The sequence below is a fragment of the Engystomops pustulosus genome, chromosome 9 (genome assembly GCF_040894005.1).
Source record: "Engystomops pustulosus chromosome 9, aEngPut4.maternal, whole genome shotgun sequence".
Taxonomy (NCBI): Eukaryota; Metazoa; Chordata; class Amphibia; order Anura; family Leptodactylidae; genus Engystomops; species Engystomops pustulosus.
Genome location: NC_092419.1, coordinates 7,719,683 through 7,738,837, shown reverse-complemented (window position 1 = coordinate 7,738,837; position 19,155 = coordinate 7,719,683). Strand labels below are relative to the sequence as shown.

Sequence of the window (19,155 nt, the reverse complement as noted above, 5' to 3'; positions counted from 1 at the left end):
CTCTAGCTCTTTGTATCTACAGTGTAATGAGTCATGTTCTTGCTTCTTGTTTTTCGGTCTCAGCAGCGAGACTGGATTCTGCCCAAAGAAATAAGTACATCCACAAGAGAAACAAACATCGAGGCGCCTATTGGGTAACCTGGCATCAGGTCTGCCAAATACAACCCTCTTGAGGGATCCTATGTATAAATAGACCTCATCCACTTAGTGCTATAGTTAATATCAAAGAGACTTGTCAAGATGGAGATCATCGGAGTCACTACCTTGTTACTAATCGTGTGCATAGTCTTCATTGTCCTCAGTATAACACAAGCCCGGAAAGGGAAGAGCAAAGGGAAACTACCACCAGGTCCAACACCGCTGCCCATCCTGGGGAACCTTCTCCAATTCACCGGCAAAGACGTGTTTAAGTCACTCTATAAGGTAAGTGTCTATCAATTTCTTAACTTACTGTTCCACCACATTTCCCTTCGTCCTATAATCTATATTTCGGATTTATAGAATAGTTAAAAAAAAAAAAAAATAGCTTTAGTGAACGTGAACATGGACAAGTGCAGGGCATAGAAACACAAAGTTTTTATAGAATTAGGACCTGCAAAACTTCGTATTCATGGTTTGAAATCAGATTTTGAGTCATCAAAATTTTTTTTTTAAACTCAGCCTTAAAGGAAATTTATCATCAAAATCCATCATGATAAAGCAGGGACATTACCCATAGATCCAGGCACCGGGACTGCGGTATCTTCTTATATTTGTTATCCAATCGACTTTTAAAATTGTGAGCCATAAGTGCTAACTTAGCCCCTTCGTTCTCTGGCTTCGCAGGATGTTACACTGTCTCACCCTCCCCCCTTTGCTCCCTCAGAACTTCCCCCTTTTCTCTGCCTGTTGTAACCTCACACAGTAGGAAAGTTCTCCTGCACAGTGTAACAGCCTGTAAAGCTACTTCTGCACATGAATTTCCCCCAGGGTCTCTTCAAGCTTATTATCATAATTTTAAAGGTTGATTTTAGAATGAAGGAGGCCATGGATAACATATAAGAAAATGACCTCCGTCCCGCTGCCTGGGTCGGGTTTATCCTGATGGATTTTGAGGGTAGATTTACTTTAGGTTGGTCATGAGTGGTTCTGGGTAGATAGTAATACCGGGGCTGTTTCTCCTTGAGGTCGTAGGAGGATTTGTATTGACTTGTGCCGATCCCCTCTTAGCTTGGCGAGAAGTATGGACCAGTATATTTGCTCCATATGGGCATGGACCCTGTTGTGGTGTTATGTAGCTGTGATGCGGTGAAGGAGGCTCTCATTAGCAACGCAGAGGATTTTGGTGCCAGGGGGCACATGCCACTTCTGAACAGGATAACCTGTGGAGGCCAAGGTAAGGACCACAACTGCATCTTTCTCATATCTTTATTATTAATCTTATCTTGCATTGCATTGTCGTTAAAGGACATCTACCACCAGGATGAAGGATTGTAAACCAAGCACAGTGACATACTACTGTGTCCCCCCTCTGACAGGATCCGCTCTTCTCTTAGCTTATTATACCATGGTTTTTATTAAAAAAAAGGCTTTTACAATTATGCAAATGATCCTGAGGGGCTCTGGGCCCCATAGGTGTTAATTTGCATAATTTTTAAAGCCTTTTTTTCTTAAAAACAAGGTCATAGGAAGCTTAAAGAAGAGCAGATCCTCACTGTGTCACTGTGCTTGGTTTATAATCTTTAATCCTGGTGGTAAATGTCCTTTAAGGGTTTTGTTTCAAGACTATATTCTACATATGACCCATATATCATAAAAAGGGTAAAATGTTATTATAAACTATACACAACATGTAATTTAAAATACTATTTAGAGAATAGATGCTAAAAAATAGCCAGATGGAACTCGTAAAGGTGATACACTAAACGAGACCCCCCCACACTCATATATGCCATTGTACAGCAAGGACTTGTGTAGTCTAGTGAAAAATGACCAGTGCTGTGCGACACAATGGGGCAGATTTACTTACCCGGTCCATTCGCGTTCCAGCGGTGCGTTCTGTGAGGTGGATTCGGGTCTTCCGGCGATTCACTAAGGCAGTTCCTCCGCCGTCCACCAGATGTCGCTGTTGCGCTGAAGTCCGCCGAGGCCCGCCGGAATGCACTGAAGTTCACCAGCCTATTCCTAGTGAAGGTAAGTCCCGCGACACTTTTTTTTTTTTTTTTTTAATGCGGCGGTTTTTCCGAATCCGTCGGGTTTTCGTTCGGCCACGCCCCCCGATTTCCATCGCCTGCGTGCCGGCGCCAAAATCCTGGGGCAATACAGGGAAAATCGGCGCAAATCGGAAATATTCGGGTAATACGTCGGGAAAACGCGAATCGGGCCCTTAGTAAATGACCCCCAATGATGTATAGTACAACTACTGAGTATCCATAGTGTGCAAGGTCACACTATGTGCATATAAGTTAGGCCTCATTCACACAGCCGATGTATATACATCGGATATACGTTCCCCATAGGCCAGCAATGGGCGCACTGCGCCGTATGGAGCTGATTGCCAGCCTATGGGGACGTATATACGTCCCTCAACGCCCGTGTGGATGAGGCCTAACTTATATCCATATTGTGTGACCTTGTACACTTTGGAAGCTCAGTTGTTGATAGTTGTACCGTTTCAGTAGCCGGGAGAAAGATAGGACATGTCTTATCTTTCCCCGTAATACCGAGTCTTGCCTTATGTTTCTCTCCCCGATGCTGACGTGTTCCCCTCATGCTACGGTACGACGGGCACACATTAGTGTGAATTTAGCCTAAAACAATATATTTACAACAACCGATGCAGGGCCAAGAGTGTGTAATACGTGTAACACGTGGAATCCGGCTGACTATAGCAGTTATTGCCTACTGGCAGAAACACCCTCCTTTACTAAGGGCCCGATTCGCGTTTTACTGACGTGTTACCCGAATATTTCTGATTTGCGCCGATTCTCCCTGAATTTCCCCGGGATTTTGGCGCACGCGATCAGATTGTGGCGCATTGGCGCTGGCATGCACGTGACGGAAATCGGGTGTGTGGCCGAACGAAAACCCGACGGATTCGGAAAAACCGTTGCATTTTAAAAAAAAAAATCTGTTGTGGAGCTTGCACTTACCTTCACTCAGCCCGGCTCGGTGTATTCCAGCGCGATCCAGGGAACTTCAGCGCAGCAGCGCCACCTGGTGGACAGCGGAGGAACTACCTTAATAAATCCCGGCCGGACCCGAATCCAGCACAGAGAACGCACCGCTGGATCGCGAATGGACCGGGAAGTAAATCTGCCCCAATGTCCTTGTTAACAATAAATATATGTAATAACTGAGCAGCGCGTCGTCTCAATCTTGGTACTGATTTCGGAACCGTGCCAAGAGACGCTGCAGCTCCACAACAACTTCACCATTTGGTGGTTATCCAATATATTTCTCTATACTATTATATGATTATTCTAGGCCCAATATTCTCCATTCTGCCCTGTCTATTCCATATTTTGATCATATTTATGATATTTGGGTCATTGCTTTGTGTTTTATTGGTTTTTTGGTCGATATGTTTTCGAAGGATTCTGCTTATGGTGTTTGAGGTGTTTTTCTAGGTGGTTTTACATTCTACATGTATTTTAGGTGTGGTGGGCAGTAACGGGGAGCGGTGGAAACAGCTGCGCCGCTTCTCGCTGATGACATTGAGGAACTTTGGGATGGGTAAGAAAAGCATCGCACAGAGAATCCAAGAAGAGGCCCAATTTCTTATGAATGAATTACGAAAGAGCAAAGGTAAGAACTAGGTGAAAAGTCTTCTCTAGAATTTTTTAAACCAAAAATCAAAAAGTTGCTTAAATAATTACAGAAATGGTTGTGCACCAATGTCTTTCCATACCTTCCTTATTAGATTGAGGATGCATTCACATGATGTATGCCAGGCGGGCATAAATTGGTGCCGGGGAGAGGAGATGGGGTAGAGCGCCGCTCCCCCCCACCCATCTCCAAAGCTCAACATAGAGCACGGTGCCATATTCCATCAAAAGATAGGACATGTCCTATCTCTCTAAGTGCTACGGAACAGTACGGTGCCGCACGGGTGCTGCACCGTACCGCTCCCGTACGGCACCGCGAGGCCATTGCGATGTATGGGGGATGTATTTACGTCCACCATACGTCCCTATGAATGTAGCCTGATATAGGGTGAACCTGTCCAACCTGGTCTCAAATGTTTCAAGAGGTGTTTGAGATGTAATTATGAGAATTGCTTTATGAACAATAAGAAGACTTCTTGGCTTTACTGTGTAGATTGAGCCAAATGAGCAAAGTCATATAAAGTTACAAATATATTTCATAATATACAATGCTGGTGGTTCTTTTTGACATATGTGTCTCTTCCATGGCAGGTCAACCATTGGATCCAACTTTCTATTTTTCCAAAGCTGTTTCCAATGTCATCTGTTCGGTTGTCCTTGGAGATCGATTTGAGTATGAAGATAAAGATTTTCTAACAATTCTGGGTTTCATGAATGAAATCTTTAAAGGATTTAGCTCAATTTGGGGACAGGCAAGTAGAATTTCACTCAATATGTTTACTTTACTGTATCAATTTCTTGCAATGACTTGACCACATCAATATCTTATCACCACGTTGTCTACCATCAACCTCCATCATGATAAACCAGGGACACTTACTCTTAGACCCAGGCAACATGACTCTTATTTTTATGCTAATAAGCCTGGTGGGTGTTTCCAGAGCCCCTCAGTGGTGTCTTTTCACTGAATAGAGCAGGTCTCCCCTCCCCCTGCACTTCCTGTTTCTACAGGATTACACAGGCTGAGGGAGAATAGAGGAACTGAGGCCCTTGGCTGACGCCATCTTTGGGAGTAGTCTTCAGACACAGACGCCATCTTTAGAGCAGAGCAATGTCACAGTAATTGTAGATGGTTATCTGATCACATGATGAAAAGGTTAATGTATGTTTATTGTGCCCCAGTGCATGATAGCCCCGCCATTGCATTTTCGAAGCGTGATACGTCAAGAGGCTTCAGCCACTTGATGTACTTGAGAGGGTCCTGCGCAGCATCTTTTCTATGGCAGGCCCTGCTCGGCATACAAATAAATGCTGCCAGAGACTTATCACATGTGTGCGCATACTTTCATGCCAATTCATGCCCCACTGTCGTGATGGTGGTTGAGGGCTAAATAATCGCAAGTGCCAAAAATTAGCATTAAGCTAGCACTTGCGATTATTTCAGTGCTTCTACGCCAATGACATGGCACAGAGGCCCTGATAAATATGCCCCAAAGAGCCCAAACTACAAAGACAAAGGAGGTGCAAAAAAAGGCTCATTAGGGGCACATTTATCTGGGCTTGGACGCCTGAAATCTGGGATTACAATCCCTGACATAGAGGACATTTCTGAGACATGGGCAAGAATTGTGCCGATTTCCCCAATCAAGTTGTTATAAAGGGGCTGAAGATGGGATGATGATCAGTGACAAAGTGGTTAATTCAGGCTGGGCTATAGTGCAATTCTACACCAGGCTGGACCTGGCATAGTACATGCCCCATTAGGTAAATCCGGCTGCTGCTGGGGGGGGGGGCAACTTCATACTCCGGTTCACAAAAAACTGCAAAGGGAAGACAGAAAAAAATCTCAAAAAGTAGTAATAGAAAGCAGATACCGAGCAGATAAATGACTGTACTACATCTATTCCCTTCAGGTCTACAACCTTTATCCAAATGTTATGGATAGGATCCCAGGACCTCATCACAAAATGTTCAAAGCCATTGATGGTATACACGAAATTATTAAAAAACACGTGAAGAGGCACAAGGAAACTCTGGATCCCAATGATCCTCGTGATTTCATTGACTGCTTCCTTATCAAGACAGAACAGGTAAAATAGTTCCATATTTGTTATACAAGGACTTACAGTAGGCAGGGAAGTGATAGCTGATCATGCTGCTAGTCTTTTTAGTCTTCAAAGAGGGCCTGTCATCCAAATTTTCGGCACAAGGAGCTGCTTACTAAGGTGCCACAGGCGGCACTCGGAGCCCTCCCTGTGGGCACCCAGGCCATCACCCCAGCACGAAGTTCACCAGACAGGACTCAAAGAATTTTCCTACAGAATCTTCCAACAATAATAGGCGAATTTGCCCTCCTTAGGAGGCTGAATGATTGAAAGTTGTCAAAGAACAAGGAGAAATAAATTACTGCTTAAATTGCTGCGCTGGCCCTTTTCAAAAAATAAGTGGCTTTTGGTTGAAGTTTGGGCACCTCTAAAAGGTTCGCCATCACTGCTGGACTACGGAGCGAGCGGGGTGGTCCCAGGAAGAGGCAAAGCCTCTTACACTGTACCCCGCCGCAGTGTTTGATAGCATTCCCAGAGGTTTTCGGTAACGCTATCACTCTAACACTGAGGCGTCTGTTCAAGCACTAGGAGCTGCTTACATTAGTAAGCAGCTCCTAGTGCCGAAAATTTGGGTGACAGGTCCTCTTTAAGTTTAATCTTAACATTAACCCCTTCACTAGTGCCATACAGCTATAAGTCCTATGTGCAGAAAGGATGTTGATAAACGTCTTGACAGTGACCAACTTCAAACAATCTTCAGAACCCTGGCACCTAGAAACACCATTCCGGTGTCATATTAAACAAGTAAATCTCCCCTTTGTGTAGGAATTCTGTCACAGAACCAGAAATATCCACCATGATACATGATACATTTTTATGTACAGCTTCTATTTCAATTGTGACTTAAAAGAGCACATGTATTATTTGTTTTCCTTTGCAACTTTTTAAACTTGGCTGAAGTCGGCATACTCTAGCAGTGCTTTGTATCTTTCTAAATTTGGCACTGTGATACATGTCTGCTTTTTTTGTCTCTGATTTGTGGGTCTTATGCGACTTTTTAGGTGCATGTATGGAACTGAACATGGGGTCAGTTGTACTTTGTTTTGCACCTAAAACGTCTCTAATTTGCACCTAAAAAGTTGCAAAACAAAGAAAACATCTGTCTTGGAAAGATACATTTAGGAACACTGTAACAGACACAACCACCGGCTCACTTTTTACGACCTTGGCACAGTCGCAAAAATGCACCTAAAAGGTCCCAAAAAATTTAAAAAAACCTGCAAAAAGAAGAGAAAAAAAAAACAAAATAAAGATACATGTCCCCTAAGAGTGGATATCTCTGGTTTTGTGAAGCAACCATACACAATCCATGTATCAAATTAAAGGTGAGACTTTCCTGTTTATTATAACAACACAATTAATTTGTGTTTCTAGGTGCCAGGGTTCAGGAGATTTAGGCCTGTCAGCTGAAGGCAGAATGTAGAAGAAGCTGTAGGAAACACTTTCACTTCTTTTGGTGATGGAATGATGCTGTACATATTCATAACATAGTTTAGTAAAAGTTACTGCTCATTAAAAAAAACTTTAAGCTTTTAACTTAAAAGAGCATTTTTTTCACATTTTTTAGTCAATTATTGGCAAATTTAAAAAGAAAAAATATATGTAATTACTGAAACAATCGTGCCCCAATGCCCATCGATCACAAAGGGGTCAAGGGGATTTTAAATTATGGTATGGAAATCCTATTTCAACAGGAAAAAGACGTTCCTGCGAGTGAGTTTAATACGGAAGCCATTGTCAATACCACGTTCGATTTGTTTGGTGCTGGGACAGAAACTGTTAGCACAACCCTGCGATATGGATTCATGATTCTCCTCAAATATCCGGATGTTGAAGGTCGGTAAAGTGCTTAAAATACTAAAAACTTAACATCAGAAATTAAAGTAGATCTGAAGGTAGGTTCCTATTGACCTACTAAACCTAATCTATCTATCTATCTATCTATCTATCTATCTATCTATCCTATCTTCACCTAATCCTATAACGCTTCCTAAACTAAACTTTATCTTATATGCAAATTTTCCGGAGAGGCTACTGGGGCGTGGAGTAGCCTCTCCTGGCAGTTAGAGCAAAGACTTTTCCAAGCTCCAGAAGCCTCTGCATCTCTCCTACCTGGATGATCACAGCATGCTCCTCACACTGTTCCTAGCTCCATCGGAGGTTTGCATGGAAAAGCTTTTGCTCCAACTACCAGGAGAGACTGCTCCACGCCCCAGTAGCCTCTCCAGAAAATTTGCATATTAGAAAGATAAAGTTTAGCTTAGAAAGTATTATAGGATTACGTGAAGATATAGTGGAGCTTAGTAGGTAAATAGGAACCTACCATAATGGGGCTCATTTACTAAGGGTCGCGGATCGCACTTTCGTCGGACTGTTCACGGTTTTCAAGATTTGCGCCGCTGTGACAGGTATTTAACTGGGGATTATGTTGCATCATCACAATCGGATTGTGGTGCAGCTGTGCTGGATTTCATGTGACAGAAATCGGGGGTTGGGCCGTCGACGATCTGACTGATTCGGACTGAGGGCGGGATTTAACTTTCAAATTGTGTTGCAAGACAATGCACTTACATACACCAAGAAGAGAGAAGGTGAACTCCAGGGACCTGAGTGGGGAAGCGACACATGCAGGATATCGGGTGCATGATCTTAGTGACTCCCCGCACAGCGTATTATACACGGACAATGCACTTACATGCACCAAGAAGAGAGAAGGTGAACTCCAGGGACCTGAGTGGGGAAGCGACACATGCAGGATATCAGGTGCAGGATCTTAGTGACTCCCCGCACAGCACATTATACACGGACAATGCACTTACATACACCAAGAAGAGAGAAGGTGAACTCCAGGGACCTGAGTGGGGAAGCGACACATGCAGGATATCGGGTGCATGATCTTAGTGACTCCCCGCACAGCGTATTATACACGGACAATGCACTTACATGCACCAAGAAGAGAGAAGGTGAACTCCAGGGACCTGAGTGGGGAAGCGACACATGCAGGATATCGGGTGCATGATCTTAGTGACTCCCCGCACAGCGCATTATACACGGACAATGCACTTACATGCACCAGGAAGAAGAAGGTGAACTCCGGGGACCTGAGCAAGGAAGCGACACATGCAGGATATCGGGCGCAGGATCTTAGTGACTCCCCGCACAGCGCATTATACACGGACAATGCACTTACATACACCAAGAAGAGAGAAGGTGAACTCCAGGGACCTGAGCGGGGGAGCGACACATGCAGGATATCGGGCGCAGGATCTTAGTGAATCGCGGCACAGTGCATTATACACGGACAATGCACTTACATGCACCAGGAGGAAGAAGGAGAACTCCAGGGACCTGAGCGGGGAAGCGACACATGCAGGATATCGTACGCACAATCTTAGTGAATCGCGGCACAGTGCATTCCGGTGGGACAATGCACTTCCATGAACTCCGCGGGACCGAATAAGTAAATGTGCCACAATAGGTAGATTTCTGATGGTACATATAGGGAAGAGTCTTTTTACATAAGTTATACACCCTGGTAGTAATGACAAAATACAACTTTTTGTCCTGGCTCTCAAATATACATCATTTCCAGAGATTTAGAGTATAAGAGTCGATTGGTGCACTGGACCTGCTCATCTAAAAATTACTTCCATCTACACAGAACGCCTCCATCAGGAGATTGACAACGTCATCGGAAGGGACAGGGCTCCGTGTATAGAGGATCGACCTCAGATGCCATATATGGACGCTGTCATCCACGAAATTCAAAGATTCATTGACCTCCTTCCATTGGGAGTCCCACGTAAAGCAACTCAGGACCTAAAATTTAGAGATTATTTTATTCCAGAGGTAAAAAATGACTTATTTCTGTTGTTAATAATAGACGTTACTTAAGACGCCTCTTTCTTGGGCTATTACCATTACTGGTCTCATTGTAAAGATGAGAATTTCAACTTCTAAATGACATCAGACCTGTGATTCTGGGAGCTAAAGGAACAAGTCATTAAAGACAGAGGGGGAGATTGATGATGGATTGTACGTCAAGGTTTTATACACACATATGACTATTTCTGCCTTAATACCTACTCCACACCAAGAGGGTATGGGGTAGTCTAAGTTCACCATGCATGGAGCTTTAGCTATTGCCTGCTCATTCCTGGAGTAGGTTATAGCACAACTCTATGCCAGTTCCTGCCAAAGGGTCGGGCACCATAAGGGACAGGGTTAACATCAAACACTGACGCACAATGAGCCAGCGCTTCAGAAATCACCACCATAGTCTGGAATCTAATCTTTATCTGGAGGTCATATTCCCAACTATATCTTGGTTCTATTGCTCACAGAACTCCAATTCTGCGATCCGAGAGAATTCTAATCTTTACAATGACACCAGTGGTCTGTAGCACCATGATAAGACCATCTTCAGCCTATGAAAGTCATTTATCTCTGTCCAAAAGTGACTCTTTTCATCTCATTTACATATTCATTTAGAGGAGATTTATTTTGTTATAGGTAAACAAGTTAGTATTAACATAGAAACTAATTCTAGAAACAATGTTCCAGACCCAATCAGAGGGGATAGTAGTTTAATGGGGTAAAAGCTCGGAACAGGTTCCCTTTAAGTAACAACACTAGTACAACTCAATTATATAAGGATCTTAAAGTGAACCTATAACCAGGAATCCAATTTTTAACTGGTGAAATGAAAGGTTCCAATAGACTATGCTATGCTAATTTTAAAAATGCATTTTCTGAATCATTTCACTACTTTATAAAACTTGATTTTACATTACCTGGCTCCCTGCTAGCAGCATGTGGTGAGTCCCTGGAAGTAAAGGGTGTTGCCTGTGTGCCTGTGTCTCAGACTCAGAAGCTGCAACAGCCCTTGAGACTCATCACAAAAAGTTGGCAGGGAGACAGGTGAAATAAAGTTTTAGAAAGTACTGTAATGATTCAGAAAGGGTTTTGTAATGATTTTTGGAACCTGTCCCTAGCTAAAAATGACATTCCTGGTGACAGGTTCACTTTAAGGGGTTTTTTTTTTTGTACAAATTAACTTTTCCACTATATCCACATGATCGCAAAAAGTTTCCAACACTCACTTAGGTCAAAATATTATTTGTGGGACTCCCTCTAAATGGAAGCAGTTGTATTATCTAGGATTGTTTTCCTAGGGTACGACCATCTATCCGATGCTCGGCTCCGTCCTGCGAGATCCAAAGCAGTTTAAATCCCCAAATCAGTTCAATCCGGAACATTTCTTGGATGACAAAGGGAAATTCATTCGGAATGAGGGATTCATGCCGTTCTCTTCAGGTAAGTGCTCGGAATTAAGCAATACCCAGGAGCTTTCCTCAGCCCGAGGAACATGAGAACTGGTCTAATTTTCAAAACGACTTTTAATTTACAATGTTATTATTGGGCGTAAAAAACAAATACAAGAAAAGGGCACATTTACTTACCCGTCCTGTTGACGTCGCTGATCCAGAGTGTCCGACGAGGATTTGGAGCTGCCGCGATTCACTAAGATTGTGTGTCACCATCTTCCCGGTGCATGTAAGTGCTTGATCTTGCGACACAATTTGGTACTTGCATTCCATGGTTTGTCCGAATCAGTCGGGTTGTCCGACGTCCACGCCTGCCCCCCCTATTTTTGTTGCATGCAATCTGGCGCCGATGCGATACAATCCGATCGCGTGCACCAAAAAGCTGGGGCACTTCAGCACAAAAGGGAAAAAATCATGAAACCCGACGAAAATGCGGCGTTCGGACCCTTAGTAAATGTGCCCCATAGTTTTTCAAGATTATTTGAGAGTTGTTTGGTGTTAAAAATAAAAACGTTTTGACAAATTTTTGAACATCGCCCATCACTACTGGGTCTCTGGTTGCCATCCAGACCACAGCCGAATGTCCACTACAGCAGGAGTTCAGGCAGTAGCAGGCACGTGGCTGTGGTCAGGAAGCACCACCGACCTGTGTATACAAACAAAGCCCCGGCAGGAGAACAGAGCACCGGAGGGGGTGACTATGAGAGCTTTATTGTTTTTTAGCCCCCCCCCAGTCATGTATAACATATTTTTTTAGATTCCTGGACAACCTCTTAACATCAATTAACTTAGAAATGTCTTTACCTCTAGGAAAACGAGTTTGTGTCGGAGAAGGTCTCGCAAGGATGGAGCTCTTCCTGTTCTTCACCACCATTCTACAGAACTTCAGCCTTTGGTCCCCGGTGGACATAGAAGACATAGACTTGACACCTTTGCTGAGTGGATTTGGAAATTTTCCCCGTTATTACCAGTTGGCTTTCACCCCGCGTTGAGAAGTTTTTTATCATCGGTTAAACTTCTGCACCAACGTTGTCAAGGCTCGAAGAAAAATCGTTTTGCCAACAGCTGCTGTGGTGACCTCGTCAATATGCTAATGTTATATAATATCGATAATTATTCATCCTCTTTGTTGAAAAAGTCTTATATTTTGGTAGAAAAAAATATATATTGGAACATAGTGTCAATTTATACAGTTTTATTTTGGCCAAGATCCAGGACCAAGAGGCTTAGTCACTGATGGTGACTTCTACAGCTCCTGCTCGGCTCTTGTAGGATGAGGGTCGTTAGAGGGTAGGTCACCCCTGTAGAGATTCACTGGCCCCAGTGGTGGCCTTCTACAGCCACTGAGGTCAAAGGACATTCCTCATGTAGATGTGTGAAGGACCTAAGACACTTGGGTTGGAATGGTCTACCTATGGTCTAGCCCGTAAAGATTTACTTTTTTCAAAGCATCATATAACTTACCAAAACCGACCCAGGATTTCTGTGGAGACGTATTATATTTAGTCTGTAGCACGTGAGTGGATTAGATGCTCCTACCTATAATATGTGGGTGGTGTCTGCCTTTATGTAATCATTGCAACACAATCTTAATCTACCCAACAATGCTCACAAAGTCAACAAGCACGGGCTCTACAGCTCCCTGTCAATCCATTGGAGAGGGCGCTGCCCAGTATGAACTCGTGTCTTAACCCTTCTGGCTCCAGGCATCTCTCCCTGCAGTAGGACGTCTGGTCATTCTGTAGTCTAAGGCTACTCTCCACACAACGTTATGTTCCTCTTGGTCAAAGTGTCTACAGTATGGACATAATTTCCACTTTTGCAGCCATGGTGGCGTCTATGGGGCCCAATGTGTCGGGGGTCCACTGTGCCGACTAGTCGGAACACAATAGTGATTAGTAAAGGATGTGGCATATATACACACTATACATAATATACATATCACAGATAAACACATATACAACAAATACACATCACATGTACAGTGCCATATACAGACATACAGCATATATATACACATACATAGCATATATACACACCATATACACATCACAAATACACACATATACAGGGTATATACATCACATATATGTTATATACATATCATATAATATATATATATTTACACAATGTGCTGCATTATATGTATCTAATAGTGCACATCCTCCATTCTTTAGTGTCAGGTCTGACGTGGGCCCCCTGACACTGTGAGCCCCATAGCGGCTGCTGCGGCTGTAGTTACGCCCCTTGTGTAACCGGCACATTATACCCAGACGCATCGTACCCAGGCACATCATACCCCGGCGCATCATACCCAGGTGCATCATACCCAGGCATATCATACCCAGGCGCATCATACCCAGGCACATCATACCCAGGAGCATCATACTCAGGAGCATCATACCCAGGGATATCATACCCAGGAGCATCGTACCCAGGCGCATCATACCCAGGCGCATCATACTCAGGCATATCATACCCAGGTGCATCATACCCAGGCGCATCATACCCAGGCATATCATACCCAGGCGCATCATACTGAGGTGCATCGCACCCAGGCACATCATACCCAGACACATCATACCCAGTAGCATCATACACAGGCATATCATACCAAGGAGCATCATACCCAGGTGAATCATACCCAGGTGCATCATACCCAGGCACATCATACTCCGGCGCATCATACCCCGGCGCATCATACCCAGGCGCATCGTACCAGGGCGCATCGTACCCAGGTGCATCGTACCAAGGCGCATCATACCCAGGCAGATCATACGCATCATACCCAGGCGCATCATACCCAGGCATATCATACCCAGGCGCATCATACCCAGGCATATCATACCCCGGCGCATCATACCCAGTAGCATCATACCCAGGGATATCATACCCAGGAGCATCGTACCCAGGAGCATCGTACCCAGGAGCATCGTACCCAGGAGCATCGTACCCAGGCGCATCATACCCAGGAGCATCATACCCCGGCGCATCATACCCCGGCGCATCATACCCAGGCGCATCATACCCAGGCGCATCATACCCAGACGCATTACACCCAGGTGCATCGTACCCAGGTGCATCGTACCAAGGCGCATCATACCCAGGCAGATCATACGCATCATACCCAGGCGCATCATACCCAGGCGCATTACACCCAGGTGCATCATACCCAGGCGCATCGTACCCAGGCGCATCGTACCCAGGCGCATCATACTCAGGCGCATCATACTCAGGTGCATCATACCCAGGCGCATCATACCCAGGCATATCATACCCCGGCGCATCATACCCAGGCGCATCGTACCCAGGCGCATCGTACCCAGGTGCATCGTACCCAGGTGCATCGTACCAAGGCGCATCATACCAAAGCAGATCATACGCATCATACCCAGGCGCATCATACCCAGGCGCATTACACCCAGGTGCATCATACCCAGGCGCATCATACCCAGGCGCATCGTACCGAGGCGCATCATACCCAGGCGCATCATACCCAGGCGCATCATACCCAGGCGCATCATACCCAGGCGCATCATACCCAGGCATATAATACCCAGGCGCATCATACCCAGGCATATCATACCCCGGCGCATCATACCCAGTAGCATCATACCCAGGGATATCATACCCAGGAGCATCGTACCAAGGCGCATCGTACCCAGGCGCATCATACCCAGGAGCATCATACCCAGGCACATCATACCCAGGCACATCATACCCAGGCACATCATACCCAGGCACATCATACCCAGGCATATCATACCCAGGCGCATCATACTGAGGTGCATCGCACCCAGGCACATCATACCCAGACACATCATACCCAGTAGCATCATACCCAGGCATATCATACCCAGGAGCATCATACCCAGGTGCATCATACCCAGGTGCATCATACCCCGGCGCATCATACCCAGGCACATCATACTCCGGCGCATCATACCCAGGCACATCATACCCAGGAGCATCATACCCAGGTGCATCGTACCCAGGCGCATCGTACCCAGGGGCATCATACCCAGGAGCATTGTACCCAGGCGCATCATACCCAGGAGCATTGTACCCAGGCGCATCGTACCCAGGCATATCATACCCAGACACATCATACCCAGGCGCATCATACCCAGGCGCATTACACCCAGGTGCATCATACCCAAGCGCATCATACCCAGGCATATCATACCCAGGCGCATCATACCCAGGCGCATTACACCCAGGTGCATCATACCCAGGCCCATCATACCCAGGCACATCCTGCAGCACCATATGTATCACACATTGTAAATCAAAACCATTAGATCTGTGATTTTTCCTGGGAGTAACAGTGTCATCTAGTGACAAATTGAGTGAATTACAGTGAATAATATGTGGATCTTATATTCACGAATCGTTTTATTAATTAATTTAAAATATATAGGTAGCCAGCACACTCCATCCCCCCAGTATAAAGGTAGCCAGCACACTCCATCCTCCCAGTATATAGGTAGCCAGCACACTGCATCCTCCCCCAGTATATAGGTAGCCTGCACACTGCATCCCCCAGTATATAGGTAGCCAGCACACTCCATCCCCTAGTATATATGCAGCCAGCACATTCCATCCCCCTAGTATATAGGTAGCCAGCACACTGCACCCTCCCCCAGTATACAGGTAGCCAGCACACTCCATCCCCCTAGTATATAGATAGCCAGCACACTGCATCACCCCAGTATATAGGTAGCCAGCACACTGCATCACCCCAGTATATAGGTAGCCAGCACACTCCATTTCCCCAGTATTTAGGTAGCCAGCACACTCCATCCCACCATATATAGGCAGCCAGCACATTCCATCCCCCCAGTATATAGGTAGCCAGCACACTGCATCCTCCCCCAGTATATAGGTAGCTAGCACACTCCATCCCCCCAGTATATAGGTAGCCAGCACAATGTAGCTACACTCCACCCCCTAGTATATAAATAGCCAGCACACTCAGGCACATCATATCCAGGTGCATCATACCCAGGCGCATCACACCCAGGCGCATCATACCCAGGAGCATCATACACAGGTGCATCTTGCTGCAGCATATGTATTTATCACACATTGAAAATCAAAACCACAAGATCTCTGATTTTTCCAGGGAGTAACATCGCCATCTAACGTCATATTAAGTGAACTACAGCAGATAATATGTGGATCTTATATGCACTAATCGTTTTATTAATTAATTTGAAATATATAGGTAGCCAGCACACTCCATCCCCCCAGTATAAAGGTAGCCAGCACACTCCATCCCCCCAGTAGATAGGTAGCCATCACACTCCATCCCCCCAGTATATAGGTAGCCAGCACATTCCATCCCCCCAGTATATAGGTAGCCAGCACACTGCATCCTCCTTAGTATATAGGTAGCCAGCACACTGCATCCCCTCAGTGTATAGGTAGCCATCACACTCCATCCCCTCAGTATATAGGTAGCCAGAACACTCCATCCCCCAGTATATAGGTAGCCAGCGCGTTCTATCCCCCTAGTATATAGGTAGCTAGCACACTGCATCCTCCTTAGTATATAGGTAGCCAGCACACTCCATCCCCCCAGTTTATAGGTAGCCAGGCCGTTCCATGCCCCTAGTATATAGGTAGCTAGCACACTGCATCCTCCCCCAGTATATAGGTAGCCAGCAAACTGCATCCCCCAGTATATAGGTAGCCAGCACACTCTATCCCCCAGTATATAGGTAGCCAGCACACTCCATCCCCCCAGTATTTAGGTAGCCAGCACACTCCATCCCACCAGTAATTAGGTAGCCAGCACACTTCATCCCACCAGTATATAGACAGCCAGCACATTACATCCCCCCAGTATATAGGTAGCCAGCACACTGCATCCTCCCGCAGTATATAGGTAGCTAGCACACTCCATCCCCTCAGTATTTAGGTAGCCAGCACACTCCATCCCCTCAGTATATAGGTAGCCAGCACAATGTAGCCACACTCCACCCCCTAGTATATAGGTAGCCAGCACACTTAGGCGCATCATATGCAGGTTCATCATACCCAGGAGCATTATACCCAGGCACATCTTGCAGCACCATATGTAGTTATCACGCATTGAAAATCAAAACCATTAGATCTATGATTTTTCCAGGGAGTAACAGCGCCATCTAATGTCATATTGAGTGAATTACAGCAGATAATATGTGGATCTTATATGCACTAATCGTTTTATTAATTACATTAAAGGGTTAACACCCGTCAGCACCGATCATTGGGTATTACCCAATGGTGTTTCGGTTCTGCTCAACTCTACATCAGGTACAAATTAAAGGAACAGTACAACTGGTCCCATGAGCCATGAAAGTGCAGGAGGGAACCGCAGTGCACATTAAGGAAAGTCTCGTTTTGTAAATATTAACTTTCTCTCCATAATAAACTCGATTCGCCCCACGATGTTGACCTTCTGCTTATCAGATTGGCATCCAGTGCCAGCTCCTACTTCATACCTGATGGTAAAGGTGCCAGCGGGTGAAGCGCGTTTAATCTGAGGGGATCCGAGTTCATGCATTTAACGTTCCACCGGGTTCATCCAAGTTTCTCAATCATTCATGTTATTATTTGTTATATGACAACAAGGAGGAGATATTCTACAATGAGGGAGAAGGGTGAGGGGTGCAGATAAAAAGGACACAAAATGACTATTGTTAGAATGATGTTTTATACATTACATGTTGTTAGAAGATTTTAGTGATTTTTTTATATTCCATATTACTTTATCTACAAGATCAACAGGGGTGCAGCACCGAGCAGCCGTCCCACCGCCGGGTCTATAGGGGCATTGGCACTGCCGCTTCCTCTCACCACTGTGTAGTGATGGTTCAGCAGTAGTAAGGAAAGGCAGAAGGGGTAATGACCGCCACCTTCTCCCCAGCCGAATATCTGGTCTGAGCAGGAGGAGGAGAAACTGCATTACTGGCCCCTGAAGCCGGTGGCTTACTATTACAGATCCCAAGCAGTGTCTAGGTAACTTGTTGCACAGGGTGAATGTTACCTCTCGGTTATTAAAGGATACCTACCACTAGGTATTAAGGTAAATGCGGTGGTAGGTGCATCTAACATATGTAAGGATAGTCCTTTTTAGGGCTAATCCTTTACTCCCCTCTATGTTTTCTAATCTTTAATCAGAGTAATATGCAAATTTTCTAAAGAGGCTACTGTAGGCGTGGAGTAGGCGGAGCTGAGGGTACACGGCGCAGCTACTCCACGCCCAGCACCAGTATGGAGTATCCAGCACATAAGTACAGAACTAGAACTAAGCATCGTACAGAAACACAGCACCAGGACCAATCTCCTATATACATATATACAGTACTTATGTACAGAACCCTCTAATTTACATGTATACAGGACCCCTATAATAAATTAATACAATGAGCCCCCCCCTTCTAATCCGTACCGTATCAGCTATATACCGTGCCCCTGCACTAAATGCCGTCATCCCCATTAAACATGGAATAAAGATCGTCACCTTTTTGGCTACCTGACATCTGACGTCTCGGAGTGCTGCTTACCTTTGATTTTTCTATTTGGAGGATCTGGAGCCCGATCTCAGTGAGCTCGCACCCAACTTTCCCTATTGCGTGTGCTGTTTGAAATTTCTATTAGCATCCCCATTATGAGATACATATACTGTGCCCCTCTCTATTAGATATATATATTTGATGATGCACCTGTATACATATCATTGATCACACACTTTATGGCATCGCCCCAGCAGGACGGGAACTGAGCTGGTAACCACAGGGAGAAAACTGGAGAATCCAAATACTGAATATTCTGAATGGCAACTTAAAAACATAATAACCCCCACCCACTCATTATGTAGGTACCCAGCACACTGCAACCCCCCCAGTATATAGGTAGCCAGCACACTGC

General features: G+C 45.1%; 1 protein-coding gene across 1 annotated transcript; it reads left to right on the top strand.

Annotated features, from left to right (window-relative positions):
* Positions 1-204: 204 nt before the first annotated feature.
* On the top strand, positions 205-12,411 carry LOC140077733 (cytochrome P450 2A6-like). The gene is made up of 9 exons (XM_072125168.1): positions 205-423; positions 1,210-1,375; positions 3,637-3,786; positions 4,398-4,558; positions 5,720-5,896; positions 7,606-7,747; positions 9,573-9,760; positions 11,086-11,227; positions 12,049-12,411. The coding sequence occupies exons 1-9, from the start codon at positions 241-243 to the stop codon at positions 12,228-12,230; spliced, it is 1,491 nt and encodes a 496-aa protein (XP_071981269.1). The 5' UTR covers positions 205-240; the 3' UTR covers positions 12,231-12,411.
* The last annotated feature ends 6,744 nt before the right edge of the window (positions 12,412-19,155 follow it).